This window comes from Amphiura filiformis, chromosome 18 (genome assembly GCF_039555335.1).
Source record: "Amphiura filiformis chromosome 18, Afil_fr2py, whole genome shotgun sequence".
Lineage (NCBI taxonomy): Eukaryota > Metazoa > Echinodermata > Ophiuroidea > Amphilepidida > Amphiuridae > Amphiura > Amphiura filiformis.
Genome location: NC_092645.1, coordinates 63,583,725 through 63,605,728, shown reverse-complemented (window position 1 = coordinate 63,605,728; position 22,004 = coordinate 63,583,725). Strand labels below are relative to the sequence as shown.

Genomic DNA, 22,004 nt, shown 5'->3' with positions numbered 1-22,004 from the left:
TGTGGCAGTGACATCAATGTGTTAAAGCAGCGTTTTTGCTTTCGCCAGCACTTTCCGTGAACACTAGCAATTTTAGGATGTGCACATTGAAATGCTCACTGACATCGCTGCCACATTTTGGCCCATCCCTCATCCCCAGAATCACAGTGAGGTGTAAGAAATTAAATACTACATGATTTGTACCAGGGGAAATAAGGCACAACTAATTTCCCTCGGTACTGGCTACAGGCCTATCACCCCTCTCCCTTTGGTCGGGTTCAGGGTGATAGGTCCGTAGCCAGTGACCTCAGGAAAAATAGTTTGCCCTATTTTCCTTGTAACCATGTAGTATTTGTATAATATATTATGTGTGTGGTATTTGGATGTCTATATGTTAGTCTGGGGGTCTGTCAGTCTGTGTATGTTTGTTCCATTTATATTGACACCAATGTTGGTTTCATCACAGGTGTGCGGAGGAGACAAACCATACCTCAGTCCCGAAGCCCTACTGAAGCCTAGGTGTATGCTTGTGTGTCTGTACGTTAATAATGCTGTAATCATGCAGTTTGTGTATAATGTTGTTCCATTTATATTGACACCATTGTTGCTGTCATCACAGGTGTGCGGAGGAGACAAACCATACCTCAGTCCCGAAGCCCTACTGAAGCCTAGGTGTATGCTTGTGTGTCTGTAACGTTAATAATGCTGTAATCATGCAGTTTGTGTATAATGTTGTTCCATTTATATTGACACCATTGTTGCTGTCATCACAGGTGTGCGGAGGAGACAAACCATACCTCAGTCCCGAAGCTCTACTGAAGCCTAGGTGTATGCTTGTGTGTCTGTACGTTAATAATGCTGTAATCATGCAGTTTGTGTATAATGTTGTTCCATTTATATTGACACCATTGTTGCTGTCATCACAGGTGTGCGGAGGAGACAAACCATACCTCAGTCCCGAAGCCCTACTGAAGCCTAGGTGTATGCTTGTGTGTCTGTACGTTAATAATGCTGTAATCATGCAGTTTGTGTATAATGTTGTTCCATTTATATTGACACCATTGTTGCTGTCATCACAGGTGTGCGGAGGAGACAAACCATACCTCAGTCCCGAAGCCCTACTGAAGCCTAGGTGTATGCTTGTGTGTCTGTACGTTAATAATGCTGTAATCATGCAGTTTGTGTATAATGTTGTTCCATTTATATTGACACCATTGTTGCTGTCATCACAGGTGTGCGGAGGAGACAAACCATACCTCAGTCCCGAAGCCCTACTGAAGCCTAGGTGTATACCTGTGTGTCTGTACGTTAATAATGCTATAATCAGTTTGTGTATAATGTTGTTCCATTTATATTGACACTATTGTTGCTTTCAACACAGGTGTGCGGAAGAGACAAACCATACCTCAGTCCCGAAGCCCTACTGAAGCCTAGGTGTATGCTTGTGTGTCTGTACATTAATAATGCTGTAATCAGTTTGTGTATAATGTTGTTCCATTTATATTGACACCATATTGTTGCTTTCATCACAGGTGTGCGGAGGAGACAAACCATACCTCAGTCCCGAAGCCCTACTGAAGCCTAGGTGTATGCTTGTGTGTCTGTACATTAATAATGCTGTAATCAGTTTGTGTATAATGTTGTTCCATTTATATTGACACCATATTGTTGGTTTCATCACAGGTGTGCGGAGGAGACAAACCATACCTCAGTCCCGAAGCCCTACTGAAGCCTAGGTGTATGCTTGTGTGTCTGTACATTAATAATGCTGTAATCAGTTTGTGTATAATGTTGTTCCATTTATATTGACACCATATTGTTGCTTTCATCACAGGTGTGCGGAGGAGACAAACCATACCTCAGTCCCGAAGCCCTACTGAAGCCTAGGTGTATGCTTGTGTGTCTGTACATTAATAATGCTGTAATCAGTTTGTGTATAATGTTGTTCCATTTATATTGACACCATATTGTTGGTTTCATCACAGGTGTGCGGAGGAGACAAACCATACCTCAGTCCCGAAGCCCTACTGAAGCCTAGGTGTATGCTTGTGTGTCTGTACATTAATAATGCTGTAATCAGTTTGTGTATAATGTTGTTCCATCTATATATTGACACCATAATGTTGCTTTCATCACAGGTGTGCGGAGGAGACAAACCATACCTCAGTCCCGAAGCCCTACTGAAGCCTAGGTGTATGCTTGTGTGTCTGTACGTTAATAATGCTGTAATCAGTTTGTGTATAATGTTGTTCCATCTATATATTGACACCATATTGTTGCTTTCATCACAGGTGTGCGGAGGAGACAAACCATACCTCAGTCCCGAAGCCCTACTGAAGCCTAGGTGTATGCTTGTGTGTCTGTACATTAATAATGCTGTAATCAGTTTGTGTATAATGTTGTTCCATTTATATTGACACCATATTGTTGCTTTCATCACAGGTGTGCGGAGGAGACAAACCATACCTCAGTCCCGAAGCCCTACTGAAGCCTAGGTGTATGCTTGTGTGTCTGTACATTAATAATGCTGTAATCAGTTTGTGTATAATGTTGTTCCATTTATATTGACACCATATTGTTGGTTTCATCACAGGTGTGCGGAGGAGACAAACCATACCTCAGTCCCGAAGCCCTACTGAAGCCTAGGTGTATGCTTGTGTGTCTGTACATTAATAATGCTGTAATCAGTTTGTGTATAATGTTGTTCCATCTATATATTGACACCATAATGTTGCTTTCATCACAGGTGTGCGGAGGAGACAAACCATACCTCAGTCCCGAAGCCCTACTGAAGCCTAGGTGTATGCTTGTGTGTCTGTACATTAATAATGCTGTAATCAGTTTGTGTATAATGTTGTTCCATTTATATTGACACCATATTGTTGCTTTCATCACAGGTGTGCGGAGGAGACAAACCATACCTCAGTCCCGAAGCCCTACTGAAGCCTAGGTGTATGCTTGTGTGTCTGTACGTTAATAATGCTGTAATCAGTTTGTGTATAATGTTGTTCCATTTATATTGACACCATATTGTTGCTTTCATCACAGGTGTGCGGAGGAGACAAACCATACCTCAGTCCCGAAGCCCTACTGAAGCCTAGGTGTATGCTTGTGTGTCTGTACATTAATAATGCTGTAATCAGTTTGTGTATAATGTTGTTCCATTTATATTGACACCATTGTTGGTTTCATCACAGGTGTGCGGAGGAGACAAACCATACCTCAGTCCCGAAGCCCTACTGAAGCCTAGGTGTCTGCTTGTGTGTCTGTACATTAATAATGCTGTAATCAGTTTGTGTATAATGTTGTTCCATTTATATATTGACACCATATTGTTGCTTTCATCACAGGTGTGCGGAGGAGACAAACCATACCTCAGTCACGAAGCCCTACTGAAGCCTAGGTGTATGCTTGTGTGTCTGTACGTTAGTAATGCTATAATCAGTTTGTGTATAATGTTGTTCCATCTATATATTGACACCATATTGTTGCTTTCATCACAGGTGTGCGGAGGAGACAAACCATACCTCAGTCCCGAAGCCCTACTGAAGCCTAGGTGTATGCTTGTGTGTCTGTACATTAATAATGCTGTAATCAGTTTGTGTATAATGTTGTTCCATCTATATATTGACACCATATTGTTGCTTTCATCACAGGTGTGCGGAGGAGACAAACCATACCTCAGTCCCGAAGCCCTACTGAAGCCTAGGTGTATGCTTGTGTGTCTGTACATTAATAATGCTATAATCAGTTTGTGTATAATGTTGTTCCATCTATATATTGACACCATATTGTTGCTTTCATCACAGGTGTGCGGAGGAGACAAACCATACCTCAGTCCCGAAGCCCTACTGAAGCCTAGGTGTATGCTTGTGTGTCTGTACGTTAATAATGCTGTAATCAGTTTGTGTATAATGTTGTTCCATTTATATTGACACCATATTGTTGCTTTCATCACAGGTGTGCGGAGGAGACAAACCATACCTCAGTCCCGAAGCCCTACTGAAGCATCACGAAACAATCAAAGATGCTGCCATGCAACTGTTTACTGCAACCCGTAAAATGGGCGGAACTGAATTCAGCGAATCATACGCTGACAAACTGCTCTCGGAAATGGAAGAATCTTTCTTGCAATCACGAGAAACATAACGAAGGAAGAACCTCTTCAATGCTGCTCGCACACCAATAACTCTTACCACTATCATGGTCGCTATGTATATCTGTTCCGGACTCTTTGGGATCATAGGACTCTATTCCTGGTCCAATTTTGCTAATTTGATGTTAGGTGTCTGTCTAGTGCTGATCATCGCATGGGCGTATGTGCGTTACACAGGTTACTACAGAGAGTATGGCACGTATATTGATAAAGTAGCCGAGATTGCCTGGGTGTATGTAAGTATATTGCATTCATCGTTGACATGACTTACAATAATTTTTGATCTCTATACAATTGTCAGGAAGTTGTTACTGGGATCCTTTTCAGGTATATGGTTGAATACCACTATTCTGTGCTTCGCGTTAAGTTTGGTAGTGACGTAAGTTTGTATTTTGCTGGTTGCAGTATCAAATTGTTCTCTGAAAGTTAATCGTGCTGAGTGTACATGTATAAGGGCGGTTTGTCGACACTCTTGCAGGGCAACAGCGAAAAGGCATTGACATCAATACCGAAATTATGGTGAACCATAGTATAATTGCATTTTACAGAGCAGAATTTTTTCATATTGTGAACTCTTGCAATTGACCTTTTCAGTAAATCCCATAAGCCTTGCAAGTACACCTGAGATGTCATCATTTGATGTCACACCGACTTACAATGCGCAGTAATGATGTTCGCTAAACGATGTGTGCATCGGCCTGACGTCAAATGAAGACATCCCAGGTGTACTCGCAAAGGCTTATGAGATTTACCGAAAAGGTCAATCAAAAAATACAAAATGAAACTAGATTACTTATATCCTTCATATTTTTGCATGGGTAAAATTGAATTGAACTCTGATCAGCAAATCAATTGAATTTACAACTATCTCATTTGTATCATAGGGTCAGTCCATGTCGAAACAGATTGAGTGTACACCCACCCTCTTGGATTTTGCTCTCCTTTGGCTCAGGGGTACCTTTCATGGATCCCTAGGTGAGGTCACAAGAAAAAATTCAAATTCCATTTCGATTTATGAATGGCGGGCAATCAAAGTTTGGCGACCTCGGCCAAAATTGTGAATTTAAGGGGTCCAAATGACAAAGTGCTCTCTTTGAGGGGCACTTTCTTCTTAATTGAATCAGTTGTGATCCTCTTTTTGAATGTGGTCACTCACTGGCTGTGTCTGAAATACCTAATGCCAAAAAGATAGATTTGAATTTCGTTGGGATTTCAGGGGGTCAAAATCAGCACTTCGTACTGTTCAATCAAATTATCTTGATTTTGAAGGAACCATGATAATGTCACAGTGCACTTATAGGTCCTAATTATGTTCAGAATGGATTAACCATATGCCAATGTCTATGAGCAACTCAAAAAAAAGAGAAATTTCTAGACCCCTACAGAATTTTAGGCCACCCCTAAAGTGGTTCAGCCACAAATGGCACTTAAAAGTCGGCAAATTTTGACCCTTATAACTTTAGGTGTACACCAGATATGAATTTCTAGTCTTTTGCATCTGAAAGAATGTAGTTTAATGTTACTAGGAACATAAGATTTGTTTTGTATTTTTGTGTTTTAGTATTAAGTTGACGCTTTCAAAAATAGTCATTTTGCCTAACATACCATGCATACAGGATACGGTACAAAATGCCAATTTTAGTATGATATTTTTTATATTTTTGATCACTTTATAGCCATTTGTATTATTTATCCTGATATTTCAAGTTGCTCTTGAGTCAAGTAATAAGAAAAACTACTTTCTAATCCTCTGTATGGATTTTTAAGGGGTCAAAAATGCACTTCCTGGCAACGATGCACATGCAAAGTACAGGTTATGGGGTCAAATTTTCAGAATGCTCCCAATTATGTCAAGTAATATATCAAATTACTCGTATGGTCATGAGGATTCCAAAATGTATAGTTTGTTATGTGTCAGACCTTTCAGGAGGCGCTATGATGAAAAATGTTCATAGGTCAATGACCTTTTGAAAGTATCAAAACACAAAAATACAAAACAAATCTTATGTTCCTAGTAACATTAGACTACATTCTTTCAGACTTAAAAGACTAGAAATTCATATCTGGTGTACACCTAAAGTTATTAGGTGTCAAAATTTGCCGATTTTAAGCGCCATTTGTGGCTGAACAACTTTAGGGGGCCTAAAATTCTGTAGGGGGGTCTAGAAATTTCTCTTTTTTTGAATTGCTCATAGACATTGGCACATGGTTAATCCATTCTGAACATAATTAGGACCTATAAGTGCACTGTGGCATTATCATGGGTCCTTCAAAATCAAAGATAATTTGATTGAACAGTATGAAGTGCTGATTTTGACCCCCTCTGAAATCCCAACGAAATTCCTAAATCAATCTTTTTTGGCATTAGGCATTTCAGACACAGCCAGTGAGTGACCACATTCAAAAAGAGGGTCACAACTGATTTAATTAAGAAGAAAATGCCTCTCAAAGAGCGCTTTGTCATTTGGACACCTTAAATTCCCAATTTTGGTCAAGGTCGCCAAACTTAGATGGCCCGCCATTCGGAAACGAAATTGAATTTGAATTTTTTTCTTGTGACCTCACCTAGGGGTCCATGAAAGGTACCCCTGAGCCAAAGGAGAGCATAATCCAAGAGGGTGGGTGTACACTCAGTCTGTTTTGACATGGACTGACCCCATAGGATGATGATAAAAAGACAACCTGAATTAACGTAAGTCTCCTCTCTTATTTTTGTTGTTTTTTCAGATGATAGCGCCATCTTACAGTTACGCAACCCAGACTGGACATCAAGCAATGGCCAGACAAATGAATAAGAAGAGCAAATAAGCCAACAGCTACGCCATTCGTTAACCCCATGAGAACTACCTGCCGATTGGCCAAAAAGAAGTTTTCATTATCAAATGGCCCAATCAGCAATATTGTTAGAATAATTTTACAACACAAATAAATTGGGGTGAATTATTTGTAAAGCTCCATTCTGATTGGAGATTAAAGTGAAGATATCATGTAATTGACCAATCAGAGGCAATGTTAGATCGGCAGGTAGTGCTCAAGGGGATAAATTAATTGTGATATGATCAAGCAACATAAATCTCATTTTTGCTGGTTCCAGGTAACTTTTGGTGTTTCATACAGGATTAGATAACAGAGAATCTGCGTTCCATATACTGTGCAAGTGGTAATTTTTGTGTACAGTTATTTTCGCGATTTGGAGTGAGAGACACATTTTCGCAAATGTTATTTTCGCGATTGCCCAGTCCTTCCCTGTAATACATTATTGCATATATTCGCAAGGTGTTTTTTCGTGAAATTCACAAAAATAAAACCCTTGCGAAAATTACTACTTATACAGTACTTGTCCCGGTCACAGCCGGTTTGTGTTCCTCCGTCACTAAATAAACAGTCTGGCGACAACCTCATAGTACATCTTTTCTGATTGGTCAATCATCGTCATAAGAAAATTTCTGACTGAGAATTGGCTGTCGATCAGCGGCATGCAGCGGTTGTTGGACAGCTATGCGGTTACATCTGCGAGTCGCTGACATGAAAGGCGATACCAGACGATTGGCACTCAGTAACTGTGAGCTAGCGTATATTTTGCATTTGTGGTATCTACAAATAGTGGGAGGCCTATGATGTTTAGTGTCACTTACACAAGTCACATCCTCTAGCCAATTGAAAACAGTTTTATTTGGGAAAATCTTAAACCACTCAGCGATCATCATTTCACGGTAGTCGCCAGACGGTTTGTTTAGTGACGAAGGAGCACAAATTGGCTGGGACCGAGACTAATACAGTACTGCCCTTTATAATGGCGCTCTGTGTCATGGAACAGAACTTTTGGACAGAAACAAACTATAATGAAAGACAGAATTATAGACTAGTTTGTGTCTGACATCATCTGTCAATCAAACTCGCGCACCGTTTGTTTACGAGTATTGTGACGATAGAATTCCTTAATGCGGGCGGGTAATCAGTATGCCTTTTATGGTTGATTTTACACCTTCAAATATACAAATTGTCTCAAAAGTTCGGTCTTAGTAATTGGAAAGTTTCCTTCCTGAAGGCACCATGTTAACAAAGCCTAGAAAATTCTCTGGGTTTTTTAATCAGTCTACTCCTTGGATAACAGTGCAAGACCTATTTTATTCAATTTCACCTACAGCAGTGAGACTTATCGTCTGCTTGGCCATATCACTGATATTTCTGTGAGATTTGTCGTCTGCTTGGCCATATCACTGATATTTCTGTGAGATTTGTCGTCTGCTTGGCCATATCACTGATATTTCTGTGAGATTTGTCGTCTGCTTGGCCATATCACTGATATTTCTGTGAGATTTGTCGTCTGCTTGGCCATATCACTGATATTTCTGTGAGATTTGTCGTCTGCTTGGCCATATCACTGATATTTCTGTGAGATTTGTCGTCTGCTTGGCCATATCACTGATATTTCTGTGAGATTTGTCGTCTGCTTGGTCATATCACTGATATTTCTGTGTGTATATTCTATAGATGTAAGAAATTTTGAGAAATTTTTCATATGCAAATATTATATTTGCATGAAGATCTTTTTGTACACCAACATTTTTGTTAGGCCCACCCAAAAAGCAAGATGGTGCTGCAAAATTGGCACTTTTTCTTCATGTTCTTGTGAATTTTGATAAACCTTAGGCGTTTTGTGAGAGAGTATCGGGATAGAATTTGGGATCTGTCAGCCACTGCAGCAGTAGGAATAGGTATGTAAGCTACCATTGCCCTGCTGTCACTTATCCCGGAACACCGGGCTCCCATTGGGCACAATTCTGCGCTTTCACCCATTGTGTGTGTCCACTGTCCACCGTTCAGGACACGTTCTAGCGACTGGCGATTTGACGCTTGCCAGCATATGTGTAGCTCCCCTAGTAGATCCCATGTGTGTACCAAATTTTAAATACCCAGTGTTTTATTTTCATTCAGGCTCTATAGCTTGTAAAAAACAGCTAAATTTGGTCAGAGCGCTGGTATCATGTTCTGAAGGCTAGAATTTCCATGTACCAAGAATCAGTGAATTGATTTTTCAAACAACTTCTTTTGTGGAATTCAGCTCTGCAACAACCAAAACATGACACAGTTGTCTGATCCCAATATTTACATCTTTTTTCATTCATTTTTTCAATCAAAATTTGATTGTTAAAAACTGAAGAAAACTTGCAGATGAAACTTCATGAAAAGTCTCAGGTGTACAGAGTACTTTTCCCTAAAACTATTGGAGGAAAATTCACAAATATTGAAAGACAAGTTAACACTATTTTAGCACCATCTTGAAAAGCTTCAGAATGAGTTAATTTGTGATAATCCACCGTTATTGATCATTTTAGAAATTAACACTGGTAAATTTGAAGAAAAAAATGCTTTTTGCTTAAAATTTATAACTTTTTAGAGGTCAAGTCTGATTTCTTGTTGTAGGTTGATCAAAGGTGGTATGCATTTGGCTACTCCAGTTAAAATCTATACACCCCGTATGGAAGATTTGACCTTAATCTCACACAGAGGGGGTGTGAATTTCAAATGGAGTCACCCATTCAGGTATCCTTGCTTGAAATGTAAATGTGTGGAAGATTAAGGATATATCTTCCATAGGGTGTATGGATTTCAACTGGAGTAGTCCAATCATGCCTTCCCATCATGTAGTCCCCAATGGAAGACATGACCTTAATCTCCCAGACTGGGGGTATAGATTTCAAATGAAGTCACTCACCCATTCAGGTTGTATTCCTAATACATTTGGGTGTATTCTTAATACATTTGAGTGTATTCCTGATACATTTGGGTGTATTCATAACACATTTAGATGTATTTTGAATACATTTTGGGTGTATTCCTAATACATTTGGGTGCATCCCTAATACATTTGGATGTATTCCTAATACATTTGGGTGTATTCCTAATACATTTGGGTGTATTCCCAATACATCTGGGTGTATTTTGAATACATTTGGGTGTATTCCTAATATATTTGGGTGTATTCCTAATACATTTGGGTGTATTCCTAATACATTTGGGTGTATTCCTAATACATTTGGGTGCATTCCTAATACATTTGGGTAAATTCCTTATACATTTGGGTGCATTCCTAATACATTTGGATGTATTCCTAATACATTTGGGTGTATTCCTAATACATTGGGTGCATTCCTAAAACATTTGGGTGTATTTGGATTAAATGTCCTTGTATCCTGAGGATTATTATGGTTATTATCTTTGATCAATTTGTAACTTTGAGACAGATGAGGGTTTTGCAATTCTTTCTTGTGACGGTACGTCGGTAGCACCTAAAATTAACCGTTTATTGAATCTCACCGAATGGTGTTGGTGAATTTGTGTGTGTCCAGTGTATATGTATAATCCAATATTCAAATCAACACACACTGGTAAAATAAACATCTCATGATTGTATCATGGGTTTTTCCATTTACAATTCATACTCCCCCTGTGAAAGATTTTGGAAATATCTTCCACAGGGGGAGTATAAATTTCAAATGGAATAAACACATTAGGTAGCTCCATTTGGATTTCATACACACTGTGAGAAAGATTCAACATGAATCTTGCACAGAGGGAGTGTGACTTTCAAATAGAGTTAATTAATGTGGTAATTCCATTTGATTTTCATACTCCCCCTGTGGTAGATATTTCCAAAATCTTCCACAGGGGGAGTAGAGACAATAAATGTATTAACCCACAAATGTACATACTGACGAATCCCAGCTAGCTATAAACCGTTCACTTTGTAGAGCAAGGCTGACTTGATCCACCTTTTGCAATGCAAATCTATTTTTGCCATGGTTGGCCATGCTTGGCAAATCACATAATATACTTCCCAGGTTACGTAGGGACATAGACATCAATCCCAGGGGTGACCCATGTTTGGTTGTTTTCTGCCACTTTATGACTATTCAGGCTGATTTCAAGCCAGATTTGCCGCTAATGCATATGGACAATTTTATATTAACCTGGTCCGGGAGGGGTACTCAAATTAATATTGATAAGCTGCAGAGAATTTGAAAGTGGACCCATCCAAATACCAATTTTCCAAGACATTTGGACCCATATTGTTATACCAAAAGTCAAAATTTTCGGAAAAGGCAGAAAATGAGACCCATGTTTGCAGCACATCCCTATATGGTCATAATATATACTGAGTACCCCTCCCCCTTAATGATAGATTCTGGTATTTGTCAGTTACTTATAATCACAAAGGAAGAACATATCACAAGTAAGTGTTGTATGATATGTTTCACATTATTGTCCTATTAATATCCAACCACATTCAAAATTTAGTGTGAAAACTTTTCATAAAAACAAAGAAAAACAAAAATGTAATTTTGAGTCTAAAAACAGGAAAAAAGTATTTCGTATTTTATTTTTATGAATTCTACGGACAGATATTAAGCCATTATTATGGTATAAATATATATATAGATATTTAATGTACATGTACAGCACTCGATGAAGCACTTACTTACAGCAAATGTAATTGGCTAATATAAAGTGAATGGAATTACTCTAAATCTTTTTATTTTTGTGGCAAATTTTTTCCTGAGAAAATTACTCAAACGTAACCTCACAAAATTTGCACAAATTTATGATATTTTGCAGTAAGTAATCCATTGGGCTATTACGGTTGAAATCCATACACCCCCTATGGAAGACATGAACTAAATCCCCCACAGAGGGAGTGTGAATTTCAAACGGGGTTACCTGAATAGGTGACTACATTTGAAATCTACACCCCTGTGTGGGAGATTAAGGTCATGTCGTCCATAGGGTTGTGTGGATTTCAACTGGATAGTAGGATAATATGAATAAATGTAAGGGGTTAATTATTGCAGTTAAATCCAAAATTACAAAGTGTCCAAAATGTCAGCAGCTATGTATTTACAGTGCCGCGGGCTGTTCCAGTTGAAATCCACCCCCCTTGTGGAAGACATGACCTTATTCTCCCGCACAGGGAGTGTGAATTTTAAATGGAGCCACCAAAAAATGGTAACCCCATTTGAAACGCGCACTCCCTGTGTAGGATATTTAGGTAATATTTTCCATAGGGGTGTAAGGATTCCAACTGGAATAGCCTCATACATATCCATTAACCCCATGAGAACTACCTGCCGATTGGCCAAAAGAAGTTTTCATTATCAATTGGACCAATCAGCAACATTGTTAGAATAATTTCACCACGCAAAACAATTGGGGTGAATTATTTGCAAAGCTCCATTCTGATTGGTGATTAAAGTGAAGATATCATGTAATTGACTAATCAGAGGCAATGTTAGATCGGCAGGTAGTGCTCAGGAGGTGAAGTACAAACATGCCTCATATTGGTTCTTCAGATATAATATACTTGGATATTTTGAAAGATCAATATGTGTGTAATTTTGGTGAATCTTTTGTACCTGTCTTGCAAATTATTAAAAATTTAAGTAAATTGCAACGTGTTGAAAGCCGGTCTCAAAGGTCAAAATGATTGTCTGTGAATTTAATTACAATAAAAATTTATACCAAGTTGTACCAAAGTGGTTTAGCTATGAGAGTCTGAATTCTGTATACACCAAGGCTCCCGCTGGACACAAATTCTTGTGTCCAGACGCATTTTTGTATTGCTGGACGCAATGTTCAACAAATTTCATCGCAAGTTGATACAGCCCAAAAATGAGTGATATTTAACTGTAAGCTTACCAAATTGGTGTTTGCAATGATCCTATTTCGTAACTTCATCATCATAAAAATCATGACAATTTCTTAACCTCCATCGTGCATAAATTAATATTTTTAGCAGCATATTGACCAATGGATCAATCAGCACATGAGTTATTGACCTTTCACATTTAACCACTTCCCATTTTGCAACACTTCCGGGTCACCTGTCAACCAGTCAATGAATGAAAATTCTTACGGCAGCGAGACGTGATAAGCTTTTGATCAAACACAAGAGCAAAAATACAACTTTCTAAACTATCTTTAAAATCTCATCAGGAATCTGAAAGGAAATAGTCAAATATTTGCATCAAACTGCGATGTAAATTTTTGTAAAATTGTATTCCCTATTGCCCAACACAAAAACATGTACGGACGCATACAAATTTTGTGGGACGCATATTTCCCGACCAGGTTTTACAGATGTGCATCCGATCGGACGCAGAGTTTTTGAAGGCTAGCGGGAGCCCTGGTGTACACCCATGGTATATCTATGGGAAAGAAATCTGCAATGGGCTATTGAAGTAGGAAGCCATACACCCCGTATGGAAGACATGACAATAAACCTAACACCTAGGCCTATAACTCTTACAAGGAAAACGTGATGCCATGACACATAAGTTGAGGGCACGGTGGCTCAGTGGTTACGGCCTTGGACTCATAATCTGAGAGCTTGCTCGACGTCCATGAGTTTGATTCCCCATCATACCACCGTGTTGCGCCCTTGGGCAAGGCGCTTTGCCTCGGTTGCCTCACCCCACCCGGGTGCAATGGGAAGCTGTTAGGGGTAGTCACAGTCGTTGTACTGATGGACCCTGCGCCACTTGTAGGCTGCAAACGTGGTTCCGACATATTCTAATGACGGTGGAATAAATGTAAAGCACTTTGAGGCTGTTTACGGCATAAAGCGCTATATAAATATCTACATTTATTTATTTTATTTATAAGTCACAGAATAGCTGGCCAGGCCAGCAAAACCCTGTGTCTACCAGTTGGTGATTTTGTGCTTGGCATACGAGGGGTCAAAGGTTCAATTCCTGGGGGTACCAAGTGACTTCTTTGTTGACCTTCTCTCAGTTTATGTTCCATCTTTTCCTTCCAATAGCATAAAACCATGGGCTGTGTTAGGGTTAATCTGTCACTCAGGGGGTGTAGGTCACCCATTCATGTAACCTCAGGCTATTCTATTTGAAACTTGCACCCCCTGTGTGGAAGATTAAGGTCATGTCTTCCATAGGGGTGTATGGATTTCAAGTGGAATAACCCAATATATATTTGTCACACATGGGGGTCAAAATAATAACTATACTGCTAGCATTTTATGCAAATGAATAAAAACATTCAATATTTGTTTTATATAACTCTTATATAAATTACTTCTTTTTCACTTAATTTTAGTCTTTTTGCAGCTGACATATAAAATAACAAAACTAAGGAATAGTAATTGGCCAATCAAATTACAGGAAACTTTTTATGAGTTATACAATGAATCTAACCGGGCATTGGGTTATTCCAGTTTCTCCTATTTCTGAAAAGTTGATTAAATATATTTTGGTATATAAAGAAACCTTAAATCGTTAGCTTTAATAAACCAAAACAATTATTTCAATCGGCTCATAACTTTTGAAGATATGTCCTTTTAAAGAAATGTATCCGTTTTTCACTCTGTCCACGGAGGAGGTTTGGCTACTTCAAAGATTGAAAAGTGCATATACCATGCATGAATATAAAACATTCCTCGATGATAACTTTATAAAATAACAACTTTATTTTAGGGAATGGGCTTTACAGGTGGGCTTATGGGTTATGGAATTTGTTAAGTGTCATTAATTTGGGCGAAATTGATGTGGGATGGGACTTCTTTTGCTATACTTGCAATTATGTTTTTCTCGTTTCTTGCTTTCTTTTTATTGACAACATAAGTCATTTCTCTTTTTGGAATAAAAGGTAGCCCTGAAAAGGGATGTTTAGTTTGTCTTTGGTTCTTTTGAAGTGAGTTTACTGTGCTGTTCTGCCCTCTACCTGGTTGCCTCCATGACGAATACAGGTTTCAGCCCTAGTTCTCATTGCATTAATTGCGTTGCGTACCATCCTTGTGCGCCGGATACTTGCGAATGCAGCAGAAATACGGGGTTGCAAAGATGTTTGAAGCTAGCTGGTGATCCTCGCTTATCGCTAATTCTACAAAATCCGGTGCCAATCCACTAAAAAAATTGAAAAAATAAAAGTTGTTCAAAAATACCTGCTTTTTTGTTTATTAAGAGTAAATGTATCACTACTTTCAGATGTAAAAAATTGCCAACACCAGTTGCATATTTTTCTTTCAGGAAGTCATGATGTTTTTTAACACTAAAACTCAATGTAATGTGAGCTACGTTACCGACTACAAAATGGGCTGGTTTTACTCAATCCAAGGTCATAAAAAGCAATCTAAAGATCACTTGAGTGAAATGTAAAACAGATTTCACCATTTCATAGAAGTTTTGAAGATGCGTAAATGAGTGTGTAACGTAGCTCACAGTAACGTAGTTCACTGGTTTTTAATGTTTTTAATGTGATTTGCGAACATCAGAACGTTATGTCGGTTAATTATAATATAATGGGGTTCGACCACTGGTAGCTTTCACATATTATTAGGAAGTACATCTAATACAAGTGCATACTATAGAATCCTGGTAACGTAGCTCACCAATCTTAACATGGTCGGTCGAAATTTCAATATTTACAACATTTCTATGCCAAAAATGCTACAGCATCACAATTTTACTGTGATTTTTAAAACCTATGAGTGTTTCCTTTCAAAAACCGCAAATTACATTGATACCTCTGTTTTACTTCTTTCCAATAACGTGTTTTAAAAAGGGGTAACGTAGCTCACAGCGTTTTGGTGGAAAGTGCAATTTATTTTAGAATTACACAAAGGCGTTTTAATCACTACAAAATAATGTTGATAAACAATATGATGGTGCGTTATCTAATTAAAAAACAACAAATATGTAAAGAAATCGCATTTATTCAAAGAAAATATTCAGGGTTAGATGTGAAACTTGAGCAGTGGAAACGCATTTTGAAGCGATTTTGAGCCTTTGCAAGGGTTAATCAGGCTGAAGAAAGCATTTAAAGTATGGAAAACTATATATGTCCGTGTAGATCTCGTTGAGTTCTACCAGAAAAACAACATATTTGATGCCCTAAATGCTCGACAAAGTGTTTGTGGACCAAAGAACGGAAAAAAGGCTATTGGCACCGGATTTTGTAGAATGAGCGTTATAGTGAATGCTTTCCCAAGCCTAATGCTATTATCTATCCATGTCATTAACCGTGTGTTTCGTTTAAATCTTTGATGTAGCCAAACCTCATCCGTGGACAGAGTGAAAACGGGTACATTTCTTAAAGAGGGCATATCTTCAAAAATTGTGAGCCGATTGAAAGAATTGTTTTGGTTTATTAAAGCTAACGATTTAAGGTTTCTTTACATACCAAAATATATTTGATCAACTTTTCAGAAATAGGAAAAAAGAGGGCGCAATGTGGGGCCTCTTTTTTTTGGGACACCCTGTAGATACATTAATACTGATACCAAACAATAACTGCGAGTCGGTGATGTCAATGCGTTGAGGCTGGTATTTCTTGTGTGCATCTATTTAAACATGTGAATGTACGTCAGCACTCGTGATTTGAAGCTGTGCCCATTGAAATACACCATGACAATGACATCACTGTCTCATCAAGAATAAAATTGCTTTAATATTAAGAAAGATTAAGTATCTGCATGTAACCTAATGCTTGCACCAGGGATTAGATATTGTGGGATACTATGTCAGTCTGTTCAGTAATAGGTAAAGCTATATGAAACGCAGTGTTTTGTTTTCATTCATGCTGCATAGCGTGCAAACGCAAACCAGCCAAGTTCAGTCAGGGCCCTGCTTAGTCCTTTACCCTCATATTGTTATCTGATTATTGTAATTCTCTTTTCTATCACTGCCATTGATTTTGTATTACCCCAAAAGCTCCAAAATCAGGGTTGGTCAGTTGGTAATTTGTTTAAATATTTTATTTAGCTTAACATAGAGTTTCATATGTACATTAAGTTGACTTACATACCCACATAGCTTACTCTTTCTCCTCTGTTTGATTTGCCAAAGGTCCTGCTAATTGCATGCAGAAAAAACACTAGTTTGATTGTCACCCAACTGTTTAACCCCATAAGAACTACCTGCCGATTGGCCAAAAAGAAGTTTTCATTATCAATTGGACCAATCGTCAACATTGTTAGAATAATTTCACCACACAAAAACATTGGGGTGAATTATTTGCAAAGCTCCATTCTGATTGGTGATTAAAGTAATGATATCATGTAATTGACCAATCAGAGGCAATGTTAGATCGGCAGGTAGTGCTCAGGGGGTTAATTGTATCAATGATCTATTTATCTTTGAATCATCGTCATTTTGATACATATTTTTATGTAAAAACATGAATAATTTGGTACTAATAGCTAGCTTTCAATACCACTGGATCTGTATATGAATATATTAAGTGAGTCTGTATACAATGATAACTATGTATTTATATATGTTGTATGGAGAATTTATTGCTGGAGATTTCTTATTACGGAGTAACAATTAGTGACACGATCTGATCCCAGAGACGATATCTTGCCCTTCCCAGAATCCTTTGCAACATGATGCATCACCTCATTACAGCCAATGACACTCCTATTACTTTGTATAGATTCCCTGTTTGTTCATGTTGAGAATAGACTGGCTATACATGGGTCGATAGTCAAGGAATAAACATATTTTGCAAGATCAGGATGTGCTCTGTGTATTGAGGTACTTTTTGTCACTATCTACCCATGTTGCACTAGATAGCAAATTAAATCAGTACAGAAAACTGAAGCGGAAGAAATGCATTGTGGGAAGTGTAAGATATCTTCTAGCCCAAGGTTTAAAATTTACACATTTTTATTTATTTTTAGCCCAACTTTGGGTTGTTTGTGCTAATTTTACGCTGCTTTGTGTACGGTCTACTTCACAAGTAAAGCCACTATCATGCCTGTAATTTGAGATAGGCCAAACTAAGGAGCAAAAACAATGCAAAAATAACAAAATGAAAACTTCAAATGTTCATAACTATGGTTAATCCAGTTGAAATACATACGCCCCCTATGGAAGACATAAACTTTCAAATTGTAAATTTCCAATGGAGTCACCCATTCAAGTAACCCCATATGAATTTCACACCCCCTGTGTGGGAAAATAAAGCCATGTCTTCCGTAATGGGTGTATGGATTTCAACTGAAATATCCCTACATGTATACCATGGAGTTATAGATATCAATATGAGTAAGCTTTGATAGTCATGGTAATAAATCAATTTTCATAATTTCTGATTTTAGTCCGAGTGGATCAGATCGTGTCACAATGTACAACTAGCTCTTACATATTTGAAGTTCGTGTTTGTCTATGTCACCTATTGAGTTGTAAATTGGATGGCTTGAACTCAATTCAGATTTTCGGTCAAAACATGATTTTTGGTCAAAAAATAATGTGATTTTTGGTTAAAATGCAATTTTTCGGTCAAAAATGTGATTTTTGGTAAAGATATGACCATGGGTCAAAAATGAGTTATAATTGTTGAAAAAAATGATGGGGAAAAATGTGAGCCAATCCAACACGGTCCAAGTGTTAAAGCCAAGTGTTGATTATATTAGACTCTGTATAAAGTATAGGAAGGAAGATTCTGAGAACATAATAAAGTTTATCTGCAGTATGGCAACAACATGTAAGGTGTTACATATTCAAATGTTACTTAGACCTTCTGATTGGGTTATTGCAGGTGGAGTCCACTCTCCCACTATGACAGATTTTGGAATCATTTTGGAAAGTATTTTGGGAGTATGAATTTCAAATGGAATTAGCGCATTAAGGGCTGGGGTATGAGCGACCTTGAAGTTCCGGTATCTGGAGAGGGGAAGCAATGAGTTACCCCAAATCACAGCGGCAGGTAGTGACTGGGCGCCGAGTGCTAATATATATTTATTTTGGAAGGTTCGTGTTTGTTTTAAATTTTGGGGCGTTTTTCCAAAATTTGATATTTTAGTCATATTTCAAAAGCGACATGCCAAAGACAACTCTTTGGGCACATAGTTTGTTATTGTTATTGCAGTTCTTTTCCACATACCTACGTTAACATTCGATTGGGTGATTTAATAATATTATATATTTTATGACTGCAATTTGGCGTTTTCAATGCGTTTTACACGTATCATGAAATTAACGCAAATATCTAGTCACGCTGCTTTTAGAATTTTTACCTGATCGTCGGCTTTTGCAGGCAACAGAATGCAGATTGGCTCACGATAGATGTCGTATTCCTCTGTGTGTTTCACTCATTGATAAAATGAGTTTGCGTTCCTTGTAACAACACACACATTGCCGTCTGAAACCGGGTCTGGTACTGATTTTGGGACAGCCAATAGACTTCAGCGCCGTATCAAATCTCATAAAAACCACACGACTGACGACTATGTGTTTATGTTTCCATACTAAAGCTTGTGTCTACATCTATTACTATACTTCTTTGGAAACGTTGACCTTTGACCATTCTTTGTATAATGCCCTGATATGACCTTGATATGTTCGCGTGATAGGGGACGGTATAGCATCCATTTCATTGAGGTGTTAGGACTTGGTCAGTAGATAATACTTGCAGGGATACAATAGTTTAACATGGTGTGTGAGCATGGTGAAAGACTCATTATTGATTAGGCGCGGACATATTAAAGGCACAGGTCCTTTGCGTGTATAGCAGAAAATTATAATAGAATGTGTGAATAGAATGTTTGGAATTTTGCAACTAAATACTAACTGCATTCTGCATTATGTATTTATTTATTTATTTAGGCCTATGCCTATTTATTTATTTACTGACTTATTTATTTATTTTATTTATTTGGTATATTAGTTAGTAGGCCTAGTTAGTAATATTCCATGATAGGCCTACGTCGGTTTATTATTGATTGTTGATAACTTGACAACTTGATTGATTGATCGATTGATAGTCATTTCACATTATATTCCTAGTTTATAGGCCAATTTGAATAACATCGTACATTAGATAAATAGACCTATCAGTATTGATTTATTCTATTCAGCAATATCAAGGATTACTATCAAACTTCTCATAGCTGATTGTCAGTTGGCTCAGTGGTAGCATGATAGGTTTTACAACACCGAGGTCCCGGTTCGATTCCCACCTCTGCCTATTTTTTGCAAGGCTGAGAAAAAAATGAAATTTCTGGACTGCAAACTTATTTGGCATGCTTGCGATCTGAGCTGGTCCTTTTCTGGTGGCTGTGTCTGTTACAGGCACACTCCCTCTGCATCCAAACCAGGTTCACGCTCATTACACCTCCCTTAACTAACTCTATTTGAAATTCACCCTGCCTCTGTGGAAGATTCAGGTTGAATCAATCTCAGGGGGTGTATGCAATTTAAATGGAACTGCTCCTCTCGGGGGGTGTATGAAATTTAAATGGAGCTGTCATGTCTAAGGCCTAAAAAAATTGTTTGATTGGTGTAAGATGAAAAAAAAAGGTATGTCGGTAGGCATTTTTTTTTGTACACACACTTTTTAAGGTGTAAACTGTGTATGATAAAGGCCTTGGAACTTTTTTTTAAATTTTAATTAAAAAATTTTGTTGTTTTTTGCGAAAAAATAAGAAAAAATGTCTAGTGTCTGGCCTATTTTTAAGGTTGGTAGGGTTACGCTAATCAAGCAATTTTGTTTAGGCCTAATGTGTTCATTCAATTTGAAATTAATACTCCCCTGTGGAAAATATTTCTAAAATCCTTCACAGGTGGAGTGTGGATTTTGAATAAAATTGCCCATAATTCTGTCGCACAGTGCATTCTTGATTCTTGCAAGTTGAAAATGCAACAGAGGAATCATTCATTTAAAGACACAATTTATTGTTTGATTTCTGGTTCTTGCCGACAAATGCCAGAGGTACATTAAGGGGGTACGACACCCCTGCCCAATTTTGTACCTATTTTTGCATTTTTCTCAAAAATTATAGTGCATTGGTGACGGGTAAGATATGTATATTATAGGGGCAAGGACTACAACTACTGTACTGAAAATTCAGCAACTCAAAGCTAGTAGTTATTGATTTATTGATCAAATATTGGTTTTCCCTCATTTTTGACTGTAACTCCACAACTGTTGTCTGTGCTGAAATAAAATTTCCAGTGCAGTAGTTGTAGTCCTTGCCCCTATAATATACATATCTTACTAGTCCCCAATGCGCTATAATTCTTGAGAAAAATGCAAAAATAGGCACAAAATTGAGCAGGGGTGTAGTACCCCCTTAAGTATCCTCCATGAGCGATAAACCAAGATGGTGGATTTACCATAACATTACGTATGGTGCAATTTTAAGTTGGTAATATTTTCGTATAATATCTGTGAGAAGAGCTCTTATCTCATGAACAAAAATTGTTCGGCTTATAATACTAGGTGAAAACTATTTGGTTTTTGTTACTGCACGCATCAATGAAGTCCCCACTCACACTCGCGTTAATTCACATAGGCATGCACAAGTTATGCATTATTCAGCGCACAACTAGCATAAGTGATGCGCCTTACTGCGTGCACGGCTGCATGCCATTCTATATTCATAACCTCTGCGTATTACGCCATATGTGCGTCCCAATTAAATTGCTCGTTAGATGATATACGCACACCGGCGCGGAGGTTATTGATATCCATCAATGACCTCCGCGTATGCTTGCGCGGTACAATGACTTCCGCGTAGTGCGCATCTGTTGCGCCGGAACTCTACACGCGCACGCAACTACCATATTTGCACATGGCGTGATTGCGCAGTGCTGTAATTGGTAAGTCCGTTTTAGCCTGTTCGACTTTTTGAAGGGCGAAATATAAGTTTTGATAAAAATATTTTATTTCAACAAATTTCGGAGAATAAAATCTTGAGATTTGGTTGAGTGATGAGTTAAAAGTAGCGGTTATGAATTGGTTAATAACTTTGCATCAGTTATATATCGGGCATTGTGAAAAATCTAAACATTTTGCTTTGGACCTCGGAATATTCCTCGGTTCCATAGGCAAAATGTTTAGATTTTTCACA

At 38.0% G+C, this 22,004-nt stretch overlaps 1 protein-coding gene across 1 annotated transcript in view; it reads left to right on the top strand.

Moving 5' to 3' along the window:
• LOC140138915 (atlastin-1-like) overlaps positions 1-12,700 on the top strand; it is a 53,019-nt gene extending 40,319 nt beyond the window's left edge. The window contains exons 12-13 of the mRNA XM_072160697.1: positions 3,940-4,371; positions 6,863-12,700. Coding sequence (XP_072016798.1) covers positions 3,940-4,128 — 189 coding nt within the window. The 3' untranslated portion in view covers positions 4,129-4,371; positions 6,863-12,700. The remainder of the gene's footprint in view (positions 1-3,939; positions 4,372-6,862) is intronic.
• The last annotated feature ends 9,304 nt before the right edge of the window (positions 12,701-22,004 follow it).